Genomic DNA, 17,438 nt, shown 5'->3' on the forward strand with positions numbered 1-17,438 from the left:
CCATATCAGTTTATGTATTTCTGCTTTCAATCCCTTATGAACTTGAGTAGCACTATTAAATGATTCTTTCTCAATTCACTGACAGCATATTAAGTAGGGCAGAGTCTCCTGTCCAGTACTAGACAGCTCCTTACAAGAAGATAAGGATACATTATTTTAACTTCACTGAACTACGTAAAACTATCAAATTTTGCAATTTTTCCTACAAGTACATCATGTAATATTTGTCAAATGCCATGTTTTCCTGGCCCTTATAAAAAGAGCACTTAACTAGCTGCTTCTTTCATTTGTATGCTGATAATTATGATATACTACACTTATATTTATTTTAAATCCCTACCTGAAAATTAATAACAAAGTTATTTTGGCCTCATTGTTATCAATTTACCTATCATCAATCCTCACATATTATTCAATAAAGAGTGAAGCATGTGCACACATACAGAAGCATGAATTTAAGTCATGGCAGATTTGGGGCGCCTGGGTGACTCCGTCAGTTGAGCAGCCAACTTTAGCTCAGATCATGGTCTTGCGGTTCATGAGTTTGAGCCTTGCAACATCAGGCTCTGTGCTGACAGCTCAGAGCTTGGAGCCTGCTTCGGATTCTGTGTCTCCCTCTCTCTCAGCCCCTCCACCATTCCCACTCTGTCTCTCTCTTTCTCAAAAATTAATAGACATTAAAAAAACTAAGTCATGGTAAATCTGTATAAGCCCGGGGAATTTAGTATTACATGACTATGCCATCTAAGTAGGACTAGTTTCAGATCACTTTATATTTTGCAATTTCACACCACAGAATAAAACTGTCAGAGAACATACTGTCACAAATGTATTCTGAATTAAATATATTATTAAGGGGCACCTGAGTGGCTCAGTTGGTTAAGTCTCTGACTTCGGCTCAGGTCATGATCTCCCAGTTTGTGGGTTCAAGCTCAACATTGGGCTCTGTGCTGACAGCTCAGAGCTTAGAGCCTGTTTTAGATTCTGTGCCTCCCTCTCTCTCTGACCCTCCCCTTCTCATGCTTTGTTTCTTTCTGTCTCTCAAAAAATGAATAAACATTAAAAAAATTTAAAAAAATGTATTAAACAATTCCACTCTTCCATTAGGGTGATAACCCAAGAAGGTTAATTAGCAATGTTTGTATATGTGTGTTACTCTATTCTAACTTCATTCCCGAAACATGCAATTTGATAATAGGAAAAACTGATTCCTTAACATCTCTGTTTGATTTTCACAGTAATATCGAATTGATCCCTAGGTCCTTTAAATGTGCGTACGTACCTTTCTTTCTGCTAAAAGCACGGTTCATGATGATCAGCCAAAGCCAAAGAGACGTTCAGTTCGATCACACTTTATATCCTACAAAAATAACAAATATTAAAGCAAAAAGAAACACTGGCCAACCTCTCTTATGCAAATGCATTTTAATCACAAAGTCTTTAAAAAAGTTTTTTAAAATGTATTAATAGTACTCTGAAATTCCCCAAAAGACACTGGGTAAGAATAAACAGATACTCAATATTATGGGTGGCACAGCAGATAAGAACAATATCTTAAATAAATTTCCTCCCAAGTTCCTTAATCTTCTTGTCTTTTTCCTATTATACATCTGTCATTAATGATATTTATCTGCAAATTTAAGGAGAAAGAAGATTAATACTTATCTCTCAGCTTATAGGTAAGAAGTGTGATATAGTTTGGGGTTATTAACAGTAGTGAATAAACAGAAGTCTTTGATTATGACAGTGCTGGTCATGTCCCTCTGCAACCAGGCTCTGCTAGGTGGCCCTACACCCCATGATGCTCTGGGCAGCTGCTGCCTGATCTGTTCAAACCAGGATGATGGCACCCTCTCCCACTTTAAAACCAAGGAGGCAGCCCTGATGCTCTCTGAATGTGCCTTTGGAACAATTTATCCCTAGACTTGAAGAACAGTGCGTGTACACAGCAAAATAACTGGGTTGCAGTCCTATGGGAACTAAGAAAGCCAAAAGCCGTCCTTCATTTCATCCCATCTCCATCCCTTTAGTTGAAACTGGCAATGGGTTATTTGGCCACATCCCTAGTATTCTCTGCTATATGGATAAGCTGAGAATTTTCCAAATCTATAAGTACTGCTTCTTTCTAGTTTAACAATTCCTTTTTTTCTTCTAAAATTTTACTATAATCAGTTAGAAGAAACGAAGCCACTCCTTCAGCACTTTGCTTAGAAATTTTCTCAGCTAAATATCTGATTTCATCAATTACAAATTCTAGCCTCCACAAAATACTAAAACACAAATACAATTCAGGCAAGATCTTTGCCCACTTTATAACAAGAATCACCTTTTCTCCATTGTTTGATAACATATTCCAGGTTTCTATCTGAGACCTCATCAGAAAGGCCTTTACCATCCACATATCTACCAACATTCTGTTCATGATTATGTACTCTCTAAGAAGATGGAGGCTTTCCAGGTCTCCTCTTTTCTCTCTGAGCCCTCACCAGAGTTGCCTTAAGCAGTACTTTCACAGCAATCTCTGCATCTTTCAGCACGCACCTCGAAATACTTCCCGCTTCTCCCCAACACCCAGTTCCAAAGCTGCTTCCACATTTTGGTTTGTTGTTACAATAGCATTCCACCTCTCAGGATCAGCTTCTTCTGTCTTAGTCGGCTTGGACTGCCCTAACAAAATTTCAGAACTGCAACACTTAAACTATAGAAATTTTTAACTGGCAGTACTGGAGGATGGAGGTTTGAGATCAGGGTGCCAGCAAGTGAGGTTCTAGTGAGGGCCTTCTTCCTGGCTTGTAGATGGACACCTTCTGGCTGTGTCCTCACATGGCAGAGAGAGGGTGCTCTTATTTTTCCTCTTGTTGTAAAGACACAAATCCCATCATGGGGGCTTCATGCATATTTTCTCATCTAAACCTAATTATGTCCCAGAGTCCCCATCTCCAAATACCACTTTGGGGGTTAATATTTTAACATGTGAATTTGGGGTGGAGGGATACCAACATTTCATCCATAACTCTCACCATTAAGCCTACAAAGCAATAAAACACAACAGAGAAATTACTCTTTATAAAAAAGTCATTTTTAAAATGAAATTACTACCATGTCTGTTCTGGTGTATCTACTCCCAAAGAATTAAAACAGTTAACAGAATTGTAAAATATTATCACTAAGTATTGTTTTGTAGACTTAGATGATGACACAATATCACTTTCTTTCTGACCTCATACTTTATTTACTTTCTCGTGATATGCCATTAATAGAAGATAGGTAGAGAATATATATTTTTTTAATTTTTATTTATTTCTAGGAGAGAGAGAGAGAGAGAGAGAGAGACAGCGTGAGCAGCGGAGGGTCAGAGAGAGAGGGAGACACAGACTCCGAAACAGGCTCCAGGCTCTGAGCTGGCAGTCAGCACAGAGCCCGACGCGGGGCTCGAACCCACGAACTGCGAGATCATGACCTAAGTGAAAGTCAGACGCTCAACCGACTAAGCCACCCAGGCGCCCCGGTAGAGAATATATTTTAAAAACTAAAACACCAAAATGATTAAGTCCTTTATACTAACAATATAATATGGTTTCTTTTGTATAATATAAAGGATATTATTATTGGAGAAGTCATGATTGAAATGAGCTTATTACAATTAATTTATTGATTCACTTTGGAATAATTTATTGATCCCACCAGTGCTTGGCACTCAGCAAGGTATGCAAGGGAATACATTAGGACAAAATATATTCTTTATCCTCCCAAAAGTTACTTTTCTAACTAGAAACTATCCTGGAAGAATAAATGAAGATCAAAAACTACCAGAAAAGATACATAATGTATCCAAATGTAAGATTAGATTTCTCTGGAAAAATAAGCAAAATTTACCATGAAGCCTATTAATCAGTAGATCAAATTCAGTATGTCTCAAGTGGATGTTGTTCACAATAGCAGATTGTGAAATACAAAGATGGAGTTTAAGGGGAGCCTGGGTGGCTCAGTAGGTTAAGAGTCCGACTCTTGGATTTAGGCTTAGGTCATGATCTCCCAGTTTCATGAGTTTGAGCCCCACTTTCAGCTCTGCTCTGACCACACAGAGCCTACTTAGGATTCTCTGTCTCTCTCTTTCCTGTCCCTCCCCTGCTCACACTCTCTTTGTATCTCTCAAAAATATAAATTAAAAAATTAAAGATTGAATTTAGTATCACATAATTTTAAATTTCATAAAATAGTGTTTATTTTGTTTGTTTATTTATTTATTTTTTGAGAGAGAGAGAGAGAGAGAGCGCGCGCGAGCGTACAGGGGACAGTGGCACAGGGAAGGAGAAAATCTTAGGCAGGGTCATGTGTGAAGCCCGATGCAGGACTTCATTCCCGACCCTGGGATCATGACCTGAGCCGAAATTAAGAGTCAAACAGTCAACTGAGTGAGCCACCCAAGCACCCCCAACTGTGTGTATTTTAAATTAAGATTATAATATAAGCTCTCTGGAGACATATAGACAGAAAAAAAAAAAAGAAAAAAAAACTTAACATGACTGTATAAAGTTCAACAGGCCAAATAAAGAGAGTATAAAATGACACTACAATTCCATGACTCCAGAACACCAGAAGGATTGTCACCTGCTCAGAAAACACATAGATATAAATGTCAGTGAATATCAGATAAGCTGTTTCTTAACATGTAAATAAAAAGTATAATTTCACTTTCCAACTACTTTTTAGCATATTTATTTGATCCTAGACACTCTACTCTTCTCTGTAAAGCAGATCTTTATTCCCTACTAGCAAATAAGCAGATACCGGTTTTGTTCACTATGCCCATGTGTAGAATACAGTACACATAATGCTAAGTTAGCATTCACTACACTGTATTCATGTTTACATATTAATAACATGTTTTAAAGTACTTTATAGCTGAAGTAGTAAGATATATATTATTATCAACTTACTATTTTAAGGTTAAGAATATAAGTTCTGTATAGCCCTACTTTGTTTCAACTTACAGTATTATAAATCTTTCTTTTTGAACAAACTTTTGATAAACATTGCTTCAGTGGCTACTTACACATGGATGCATTATTGTCTTCTCAGTAAATAGTTATTTCTAAAATCTAGTGAAATAATATACAGAGAGAATAACTGACATAAATATCTTTGACTATTTTTTCCATAAAATGGCATCCCAGAGTAAAATTATACTAGGTCTAAAGTATTACTATTTAGATTTTCTATTTTTTTTTTAAATTAAACATAAAAGAGTTGTTCAATTAAAAACCAAAACCAGAGGCTGGAACAACTTACATGGCCATGAGTTGTGTGGGAGAATCCTCATTTACCTTCATACTCTTCGGGATTGAATACTGGAGACTGTGTGTCTCTGTACGTGTCTGTTGGGGCTTGTGTGTGTGTGTGTGTGTGTGTGTGTGTGTACATATATATAAAACTCTTTGTGATTAATAATACTATATGTTATGATANGGTGTCTGTTGGGGCTTGTGTGTGTGTGTGTGTGTGTGTGTACATATATATAAAACTCTTTGTGATTAATAATACTATATGTTATGATATGAGAACTTACACTAATTTTTGAATGGTATATAACAAAACAGGGTCATTACCTTTCACTGACTAGTCCAAACCTTCCTCAAAAATGTATGTTACCACCTTCCCATATATTAAAGAAAGCTCTATAGACCATTTACACACTTCTACTTCTAACAAGATGGTGTAACAGGCTATATTTATCTTACCATCTAAAACACCTAAAAGATGAGAAAAAATGTATGAAACAATAACGCTCAAGACTCTGAATATCAGACAACAAAGGAAAGTGATTGGTGAAGGATACAAACAATTAAGGGAGGCCCTATGATTTCCCCAGCTTAATACAGATACAGTTTCCAGGTTATGGTGCAGGGATGTGGAACCCAGTCAGACTCCAGCAACCTCCCTAAATTGAGGAGATTATCATTGAGAATGTGGTATAATGAAGGTGACTAGTGTTGTAGATGAGCACTGGAGAGGCAAGGGCTCCAGAGAAATAATACAGATACCTGTAAAAAGCCTTATAATTTGGGATGCCTGGGTGGCTCAGTTGGTTAAGCATTGGACTCTTGATTTCAGCTCAAGTCATAATCTCATGGTTGGTGAGTTTGAGTCCTCCCTCAGGCTCCACACAGTCGGTGCAGAGCCTACTTGGGATTCTCCCTTTCCCCTCCTCTCTCTATCCCTCCCCTGCTTGAGCTCTCTCTCTCAAAATGAATAAATGAACTTAAAAAAAAGTCTTAGAATTTAACTTGGTAATGACTACTTCCTAAGACTGAGTAAACAGTCATCCACAAAGTTCAAAGAGATCAGTGCCTGTAGCTCACACTATGGCCCACAGCAAGGAAGAAAAAGCTCATAGTTCACAGGACATCAGTTAAGCAGTGCTTCACCTTGTAAGTGGGAAAAAATTAAAGCTAGAATAAATGCTGCTTTGGACCCACTTAACAAATTTTGAAAATAAGACCCCAAAGAATTAACTCATTTCCAAGTGACTTCACCATATCCTAAAACTGTGTTCAAAAACACTTTAAGGAATATAAAAATACTCAATACCAAACAGTGAAATGCATAATGTCTGGCATCCTATTAAAAAAAATCAGGCATGCAAAGAAGTAAAAGAATACAATACACAATGGGAGGAAAATCAATCAAAACTGATCCAGAAACATAGACATCATTAGGTGAACTGTTTTAATCTCAATTTTTTAAAAGTTTATTTATTTTCAGAGAGAGAGAGAGCACAAGCAGGTGAGGGGGCAGACAGACTGAGAGAGAGGGCGAATCCCAGGCAGGCTCCGTGCTGTCAGCATAGAGCCCAACAATGGGCTGGAACTCAGGAACCACGAGATCATGACCTGAGCCAACATCGAGTGTCAGACAAGCTTAACCTACTGTACCACCCAGGTGCCTCTATCCCAATTTTATTTCATAATCAGAAACTACTATAAAGTCACTTGGTATTAATTCATTCTATAACTTTAACCTTTTGTAGGCCTAAGTTTTAAAATTAAGTTTCGAGCCAACAATCATTTCTTTGAATAAATCCAGCATATCAAAGTTTGAAAACTGATTTACTGAAAGAAATCCACTGATATTTATAAACTAGTTCAGAAGAAATTTAGAGTGGCTTTTTAACGAACGGCAGTTGCCTGCTTTGAAACCTGCTGCCTAAGCTCTTATTTAAAATCAATCAATCAATCAATCAATCAATCAATCTTGTCATGACTAAAGAAACTATATATGGTGTGATACTAAAACCCAATAAAACAACCAGTTCTGAATTTCATTTTATCCTTACCAGTATATTTAAAATCAAATTTTCCTGAAATTCTTTCAAGGTTAAAATTTTAAAGAACTTTAAAATGGATTAAAACATAGTCCACATTAACATAAGTCATTAATTACTTTAAAATCTTATTGTTCACCCTGAGATCAGAAATGATGCTAAAATAATGAAGCTTAATCATTAAGTTTAGTTCTAGGAAGAGAGATTAGGTAAAGTTAAAAAACAAAACAAAACACAGTTGTTTCCCCTGTGAATTAAATTTTTTACTTTCAAATGTTTTATGTGGTTCTTTTTGGAATACGTAATTCAGGAAGGTAATCATGAGAGAATGTCAGCCAGTTTTAGACCAAATATTAACCCGTCCTGGTTGCTAAAACCTCTATAGTGGCTAACTACTAGAACTTCATTGCTTCTCATAGTTCATGTAGCTTCCAAAATCCTACTTGGAGAATTCAGCTCAATTTTGACTATTCTTGATCTAATTAGTATCTATTGTATAGGTTCTCTGTTTAAATCTCCAAATTTTAAGACATCTTATAATATTCTTCTTTAGTGTACTTTATGACTGTAATTTGCAAAAGTTTTGCTTTGGTAGATCAATACTATCTAAGTGTAGCCAAGAAAACTAACCAGTACACAAACGGAGAAATTTCACATTTCTAGGAGAAGAGCCACATGATCTGTGTTAAAGAGAATATTTGTAATTTGCTAAGAAATAGCAACATTAGTGATTTCTGAAATTCTCTGACTTGGGATATAAATGCTTACTATTATTTTTTCCATATTTTACAATATTGACCCATATGTCATAACATTCATTAAAAATCTTTTGCTCTTTCAACAGATACATGTTGAGGCCACATTATGTGACAAGCATTATAGGAATGGAGAAGTAAAAATAAGTATGCCATGGTCCTTGTTTTCAAAGAATTTATCATCTTTGAGAGGTAGCAGAGAATGGGTATGGGGCTCTGCAGATAGGGACAACCTCTTTTAGAGAGAGATACCATTGAAAATTAGAGGATGAAGCACAAATGACTGTCTTGTTCAAAGTGAAAGCTTCGAAGTGGATGTGAATAATCATCACCCAGATGCGCAAAGGTCAATGATGAGACAAGAAAGAATGTCCTGGGCAGAAGGGCAGAATATGTGCAGCACATGTTGATTAGGGGCACGGGGCTCCTCGTCACACTAATAGCCTCAGACAGCATCCACTGGCCTCACAGAGGCTCTCCTCTAGGCTCTTATGTAACATCCTTGACTGGAGGCAGGGGAAGGGCTAAAGGGAACATGTGGTCACCTGGTCAACTCTTTAGAATGGCTTCTATGCAAGAAAACCTTAATATACAAGGTCTAGAATACAGTTCTGTGGAACAAAATAAAAAGGGCTTGAATCTCTGTCAACGCCAAGACTGAATAATAGGCTATAATGAATAAAGGCTATAATGAATCAAAAAGAAAAAGGGGCATAATAAAGCCTATCTTTTCAGACAGCGCAAGCTACCCAATCTTAACCACTTTATTCTGACAGTAATACTTTGTACTTTAAGAGGATTTGGATGCGGTATATGCAAAAATCACTTCCAAGGAGATAAACTTCTAACTATCATACAAAATGTATCTGTGTGATTATTATGGCAATATTGCGACACCACAAAATTCCTTACAGGGATTGGGTACTACAGAGATACCCCTTGTATTTGGAGGTGGTGCTGCCACTCAGCACCTCTGGAATGAGGGTATCCATGGGTCTTTCTCTGCTCTTAGTGAGAAGGAAAGATGGTAAACGCAGATAAAGAGGGCCAACCAGATGTCCGGGCCAGATAGTCCTTTTGCATTCTTTTGCCTTCTGCAATCTTGCTAGCCTCTTGCATAGGCCAGCAGCCAGGAACCAGAAATTTGACTATACTAGTCCCACCCAACCCAGAAGCAACCTATGTATAAAAGATCAGTAAAACCAAAGGCTGAGGATCAGGCACTGTTGTGAAATAAAGTCTTTTCTGATTCAAGTGCATGTTGCTTGCCTCTTCCTGGGCACTGAGTATTTGCAGTAACATTAAGACCAAACGAGTGAAAGTTACAGGGAAGTAGAGGTATTGGAATTCTCAAACTGCCTAATGCAATCTCTTCTGCATGGGCATGATGAGTATCCCAATATACTTCCCTAAGTGCCTGTACAATTCTGAGCTACACTTTGGCAGGCTCCTAAAAGTCTGTTTCAATAATTAGATACTGAGAATTTTCATTAAAACTTCATTCAATGATCAATTAACTATTTGTCTCACTGGGTTTGCTTCATTATCTTCTGTCCTAAATGAGAGCTTAGCTACCTTACTCTATAATGAGATAATCACACAGTAAATAAACTATGCTCGGAGAAATATATTTTAAGACAAATAAAACCCTGCGTATTGAAACAAACATTATTTACAATACATACGATTCTCCTATACGTAGACTAAGTGTCCCTGGTTAGGTTCCCTTTGAATATTGGATTCTGAGGTATATTGTGGAAGTCCTACTCAATATTTTCTCCATTTTTTAAAAATCATAACAGTATGCTTTCGTTCCTTTTTATTTTGATTGTACACACAAGAACTCTATCTTTTCCTACCTGCTGTTTTGGTCATTTCACCAAACACTTTGATATCCACATCCTAACTGTGGAGAGAACTTGGGGGATCTAATTACTGAAGTAACATTATCTTTGGCAAAACTATCTGAATTCCTTTGAAAGACTAGAATAAAACAGCTTGACTACTCAATTAATGCTATCAGAGTCTAAGACTCAAAACTTTTTGGATTTTAAGACCAGAATTTGTAAAATATATGCTGTTTTAAGATTCTGTTGATCTCTACAAACTATGAGCAACAATATAAAAAAATTTAACTCAGTTTCAAATTTTCTGCCTTTTATTACAGTATTTCACTTTGTTGAAAAGAAACAGGCTCTGAATGGAGTCACTTTTGCTAAGCCCCAAGACTTAATACCTAAACCTCTCCCAGTTGTGGAATTTTAAACTAATCAGTCTGGAATTTCCTGATCAGCTTTATGAAGTAATCTGCACGTTAAGACCCCCTACCCTTCCCCCTCAGGGAAGGTGACCTTAGGAAAAACAATTCTTTCTTTTCTTTCGCTATTAACCTCCTTTCCCCGCCCTATTGCTGCCTATAAAATCCTTCCATTTTGTGCAGCTTCTCAGAACTCCCTTTTATTTGCTAGATGAGGTGCTGCCTAATTCATGAGTTGTTGAATAAAGCCAATTTTATCTTTACATTTAACCAGTAGAATTTTTTTAAACTTGAAAGGATTATTTTTTCCATGTTTTTATTTAAGTCTTTTGCTTTAATGTCAGTTCATTTTAGATTTATCTTTACCATAAGCACAATTTTTTTAATCTTTACATTAAATTCCAACAAACAGTAATTAAAAATGTGCATAGACTTACCATTTTCATCATTTCATAGATTTATTTTAAGAGAGTTTTAAGATAGTAAAAGAGAGGGATTATTCTTTTACCAGATTTTAAAGCAGCCCTCAAAAGAAATCCTTTATCTTTTTACTTGATATCCAGAGTATATCACAATGTCAATGGTTTCACTGGGAGAGAACTGATGGACAGGAAATCTAATCCTTGAAAACAGAACTTTCAAATATTTATACTGGGAAATCATATTTCCTTACTGTCAGAGGCAGTGCTGGATATTACCACTGCACTTACCCACACACAATACCGCTCAGCCACAGCTAAAAATACATTCTGTCTCTGTCACTACAATCCTACATATCCTATTTTTAACTTTAGTGGGACTACAATATTCTTAAATTCTCTCTCCTTCCTTTGGGTTTCTACCAGTCTTTCACATATAGCTGCCAAAACACTTATCTTCAGAAATCTCTTTATCTTTATCACCATCCTGACAATGTTGAACTTACCCACTCTGTGATCTTAGAAAATAACAAAGTTTGAGGAAATCTCCCACCCCTTTGTGTTTTGGAAATGAAAAGAACCACCCTTCCCCATACGATGTAGATAAGATTCAAGGCACTCCCCATGTTTACTCAAGCCAAGGCCAAACAAAGACCCTCCAAATTTCCATTCTTTGCTTCATAAATGATTAGCTGAACTATATATGTCAGGGACAAATCTGGTGAGTAAAGCTATATACTTTATCTAAACTTCTTTCCTCCAGAATCCTTAGCTTTGACCTACCCTCAGTTTAATAGACTTGCCCTTCATAATCTCTCCTAAAAATAGGCTGACCTAAGCGATAATATATTCTCTGGTCTCCTGCCCCTAATCACACCACTATCATTTGTCCTACCTTCCCACATCCCATTCTTTCCTGCCTTGTTTACTCTTCCTTATAAAAGAAAAGTCCTTTTCTGCCTAGCCTTTGAGATGCCTGTAGATCTATGGTTGGCAAATTCTTCCTATTACAATTTTCCCACCTCCCTTCATTGTAGTAATCTTTCAAAGAAGGTCTGGGGCATCTGGGTGGCTCACTCTGTTGAGCATCGTACTTTGGTTCAGGTCAGGATCTCTCAGTTCCTGGGTTTGGGCCCTTCATCAGGCTCTGTGCTAACAGCTCAGAATCTGGAGTCTGCCTAGGATTCTGTGTCTCCTTCTCTCTCTGCCCTCCCCTGTTCATGCTCTCTTTCAAAAATAAATATTTAAAAAATTTATTTTTAATTAAAAAAAAAAGAAGGACTTCTGGCAACTAACCCTAACATAATTCACTGAACTAACTCAACTAATTCGAAAATTTTTCCTTTCAATGTATTTACTCAAATGGAACTAGACCTTTCATTCTCTTGCACTAATGAATGCTTTCATTTCAGCATGAAATGAATTGCAAGAATGTCCTAGAAAAGTAAATGAATCTGGGTTTTAAAATTTTTGTTATCCTTGCATCCCTAGGATGTAGTTCCTATCAATAGTAAATATCTACTAAATTACAAATCAACAGCAAATCAACAGATTAAGTTTTCTAAACCAATATATATTTTATTGTAATACAAATATATATCTTAGCTCCCAAAGTCTGTTAAAAATGTATAACTAAAAAAATCTTAATTGGAAGATATTTTCAGAATTAAGAACCTCTGTGAAGCTGCTTAGTAATTGATTACCTTGTTACACATACTGCACACAATTATGATGAATTATAAAAATAAAGACAATGTACCTTTTCATCAAAGAAAACATTAGAAACCAGCCCAAAATGATTAACAACCATGATCATTTTTTTGACATAAGAAATATATCTTTTGTTGGACATAAAAAAATCTATTGAAATAATATATGTGTTGAAACAATATAATGAACAATTTGATAAAACCATGCATATTTTCAGACAAAAGTTCCATTAAAGTCAAGCAAACAGTGTAACTGTTTCAATGCCAAAATTGAAGAAAAAAATAACTCCAATAAAACATAGGCAATATTCTTTATCTAGGTTAATCTTTTCATAGAAACAAAATTCTAATAATAGAATGGAATGAAGGCAGTGTTTAGCTAAGGACACAGGAAGAAATATTTGTAAATGGGAAAAGAACAAGAAATCATTAATAAGTGAACCAAAAGGAAAATATTAATATTGTCAGTGAGCCTTTTTGCTCAACTATAGACCCTAACAGTTAAACCCAGAAATAAACAAGACCACTGAACTGCTACTCTGAAACCCACTGTGCTTATTTTGTATTGGGCTTTCTTGAGGCAGTGACAAAGGTGTTTTGCCAAGACCTGAACAATGCCACAAGCATTGTATGGAGGGGCTGAGAGAGTTGGAGACATAACCTGAAGCAGGTTCCAGGCTCCAAGCTGTCAGCACAGAGGCACAGAGCTTGATGCAGGGCTCAAACGCAGGAACCATGAGATCATGGCCTGAACCAAAGTCAGACACTTAATTAAGTGAGCCACCTAGGCACCCCTAAAAGAAAAGAACTTTGAACCATGAATGTTATATAGAGTAACTATAGTATAAAGTGAGGGGGTAATAAAGACATACAATGCTGTGGCACCTGGCTGGCTTAGTCAGTAGAGCCTGTGACTCCTGATCTCAGGGTCTAAGTTCTAGCCTCACGTTAGGTGTAGAGGTTACTAAATAAACTAAACTAAAATAAAGTAAACTAAAATCTTGAAGACATACAATGCCTCAGAATTTTTACCACTGAAAAGATAAAGTACTTTTACTTTTTTTTTTTTTTTTACTGAAAAGGTAAAAAAATAATAATGAAGATACTCTTGGTAGTATTAAAATAAGAATAGAAAAAAATTCAGCTTTTTTTGGTAAAAGATAAAAGCACTATAGTATTACCATACATTTTATCAAGGTATTTTATTCTAAAGACAATAATAGCTAATGTAGGAGTAAAAACGGGAAGAAAATAAGATAGACGTATAGAAGGATATGTGAATATGTAAATATAAAGGAAGAGTTAGACACATACACACATACACATACACATATTCATAACAATATGAAATTGAAAATCTTAATAAACATTTGCCACATAGTGGAGCACAGAGAAAAAAACCAGAGACATGAAATGTAGTTTAGTACTCACTGTTGAGAAGTTACAGATGTTAAAATTTAAGGGATTAATGTGAGAACATAAGAATGGAAATGTGTCTTGAGGGCAACTACCATTAAAAGCAAAACTACAATATATACACTTTAAATCAGTCAAAAACCCTTTATCTAGTTGACAGTAGGAAATGAAGAAAAATAAAAAACAAAGCACACTAAATAGAAAATATGCAATAAGACAGAAAAATACAAGTCTACTACATTTTACATTTGGCTTTGGGAACCAAATTAATAACTTTATGAGTAAGAAATAAAAGCCACAAAATATAAGAAAATATAAAAGAATATTATTTTGACTTAGAGTAAGGGAAGAATTTTTTGAAAAATAAAGAAAAAATCAACTTGATTACATCATAAACATTTCATTTCAGAAAAGGCTACTATAGAAAGGATAATAGATAACTGAAAATCTGAGGGAAAAAATGGTTTCCCTCTCTAACTGTGATAAAGAAGTAATGTCTAAAAAACACAAAGACTTTCCTAAAAAAACAGTAAGAAAAAGTACGTAACCCAGAAGGAAAAGGAACAAATGATAAGAACTGCCAAGGTATAGAACAGGCAGTCCAAAATGCTATTAAGCACGTAAACAAATGCTCAAAACCATGAATAATCGCCAAAATGCAAATTTAAACCATATTATTTTATACTAATTTGACTGAAAAAGTCAGAATATTATAGTATGCCAAACGCTGGTAATGATGTGAGATTATAACAATGGTTCCCCTACTTACATATTCATTGGAATCATCTGGAAGAAATAAAAAGCTATGAAATGTCAAAGATTCACTCAGTCCGTTTACATCAGAATAAAGGGTCCTGGCTATAATAATGTTTAAGAACCCTTCAGGTAATTCTAATGTGCAAAAAGAGTTGAGGAAAACACAGTTACTTTTCATGCACTACTGATGACAACATAGAAACGGCGTGACTCATCTGAAGAAATAATGCTTAACAAATTAAATGTACATATTCCCCCCATAACTCAGAGACTCCATTCCTGAATATTCTTCCCAAAGGAGTTCTCATGGATCCACAGAAGAGATCTGTGAGAAATCTCATTATTGTTTGTGGTGACAAGGAGTTGGAGGTAATCTTGCTGTCTATCACCAGCAGAAGAGATAGGCAAGATGTGGCAGGACATCATGTAGCACTCTGATCAACTGAAAATAATGATTAAATAAGCGCATAACAACATGAATTGATCTTAGCAACAATGCTGACTGCAACAAATAAGGTGAGCCAGATAACCCCCAAATTAAACGCCTATATGCAAAACAATAATTGTTTATTTATTTATTTTTAAAGAAAGAGAGTGGGGGAGAAGGGCAAAGAGAGAGAGAGAAAGAAACTTAAGCAGGCTCTATGCTCAGTGCAGAGCTTTATTCGGGCTGAATATCATGACCCTTGGATCATGACCTGAGTGGAAATCAAAATTTCAATGCTCAACTGACTGAGCCACCCAGGGGCGACCCCAATACTGATTTTAAAAGAACAAATATGGGGGGTAGGGGATGGGTGAAATAGGTGAAGGGGATTAAGAACACATTTAGCATGATGAGTGCTGAGTAATGTATAGAAATGCTCAATCAGTATAATATACACCTGAAACTAATATAACACTGCATGTTAACTATACGGGAATTAAAATTTTAGAAATACAAACAAAAAGTAGTACATTAAAAATAAACTGCTGTGAAGAGGAGAAAGGGGATAAGGAATGGCATAAAAGGGAATAAAATAGAGGAAAAACAGTGGCTTTGAACATCCCTGAAGACTGATTATTTCAGTACTTTGTACCCACAATCAATATATAAATCTTAGTACAAGGCAGGCACTCTCTTGCCACTCTTCTCTATTTAGTACATGAAATCTTGTGCATTTATGAGGTGATGTCACAGCCCTGTCCTTGAGACCAAGAGGAAGCGGAAGATCATTTGAAATTGTAAAAACCACATTTTCCACAAAAGTGAGACATCTAGAGGGCCCTCACAGCTACTATGTTCCTTTATTTCTTGTTCTTTGATACCTCACAGCAGCTGTTCAAATATTTTCTACTCTTGTCAAGTCATATCCTAAGGAGAAAATCTTGCCTCCTACATTCCTGAAATGATTAATGTCAGCCCTTTCACATCTCTCTTTTTTTTCTCTATCTCCACTAGTCAATTGGGCAATGGTAATTGCCCACTTTTTTCACTGTGTCATGTCCTCAGATTCTTTGCAGTATTGTTTGATTTATATTTCAAAGAGAGAGCTGACCAGTCTAATTGATGGATGGATTTTGAGAGTCAGAAAGAAAACTCAAGGACAATGACTACTTTCCTTTTCTTTTTAACTGAGTATATCATAGTGCCATTTATTGAGAAGGGGACTCTTGGGGAAAGCCCAAAAGAATTCTGTTTTAGATACACTTGTTCTGAAATATCTATCAGACATCTAAGAAGAGATACTGAGTGAATGATTGGATATGGAATTTGAGACTGGCAGGTAGAGGAGGAACAGAGATATAATTTGTCAAGAGGCCAGTTTATAGATGGTAAAGTCAGCTAGGAAGTGGGTGTAAACAGAAAAATGATTACTCAGTCTAAAGGCATGCCAAATTTTATAAATTACACAGAATAAGATCACCTATAAGACAGAAGGGCCACTGAAGCCAAATGAAAATGAAGAAAAGTGTGCAGCTTTGGCATCCAAATGAAGAATGTTTTCATTAAGAGAAGATTAACTAATACTGAACTGTCTATAAAGGAAAAGCCTGAGAAATGCCTATTGGTTTCACAGCATGGAGATTATCGGTGATTTTTGCATCATAGTTTCAGGGGTGAAGGGGCTAATATAGCCTGACTGGTGTTGTTGGTTTGTGAGAAAATAAAAAGTAAGGCTGTAGAGACAGGAAGTGGAGATACTCATGGAATTTTTCTATAAATGGAAGCAAGCCACAGGGCAGGACTGAAGAGTGACACAGACTCAAGGAATAAACATTTTGTTGGGTACTACTGCACATGTATGTACACTGATGGGAAAGGCACTTTAACAGGAAAAAACCGATGATGCAGAAAAGAGAGAGAATAAATGTAGGAACAAATTCTGTAAGCAGGCATGAAGGGATAGGGTCAAATCCATAAGTGAAGCAACTGTCCTTATATAAAAAAGAGGCAGTTTGCTCCTTATAACAGAAGGGAAGTCTGAGTCATCAGGACACTTAAAATACTTAGTAGTTCAGTAGATTTAGTGATGAGGAAATATGGAATTTCTCTTCTAATTGCATGTATTTTATCACTTAAATAAGAAGTAGGTCATTAGTTCTAAGGAAACAGAAGAGAAGAGGAAAGGGGGAGAGGACAGGAGAGAGGAGAGCAGGGGACTGGAAATAGCCATCATAAATAGAAGAGCAAATGGAAGAGGCAAGGCTGCTGAATCTCTCGACAATTTTAATGACCTGATGAGGACTGCTATCTAAACATAAAGTAAGGCAGGGGCGCCTGGGTGGCTCAGTCGGTTGAGAGTCCGACTTCGGCTCAGG

General features: G+C 36.2%; 1 protein-coding gene across 6 annotated transcripts in view; it reads right to left on the reverse strand.

Moving 5' to 3' along the window:
- Positions 1-17,438, reverse strand: part of GULP1 (GULP PTB domain containing engulfment adaptor 1) — a 262,969-nt gene that overhangs the window by 94,675 nt on the left and 150,856 nt on the right. For all 6 annotated transcript variants that reach the window (XM_077780210.1, XM_077780212.1, XM_077780211.1 and 3 more), the window contains exon 3: positions 1,283-1,360. In XM_077780210.1, coding sequence (XP_077636336.1) covers positions 1,283-1,310 — 28 coding nt within the window. In that variant the 5' untranslated portion in view covers positions 1,311-1,360. The remainder of the gene's footprint in view (positions 1-1,282; positions 1,361-17,438) is intronic.

This window comes from Crocuta crocuta, unplaced genomic scaffold, assembly GCF_008692635.1.
Source record: "Crocuta crocuta isolate KB4526 unplaced genomic scaffold, BGI_CrCroc_1.0 scaffold38, whole genome shotgun sequence".
Lineage (NCBI taxonomy): Eukaryota > Metazoa > Chordata > Mammalia > Carnivora > Hyaenidae > Crocuta > Crocuta crocuta.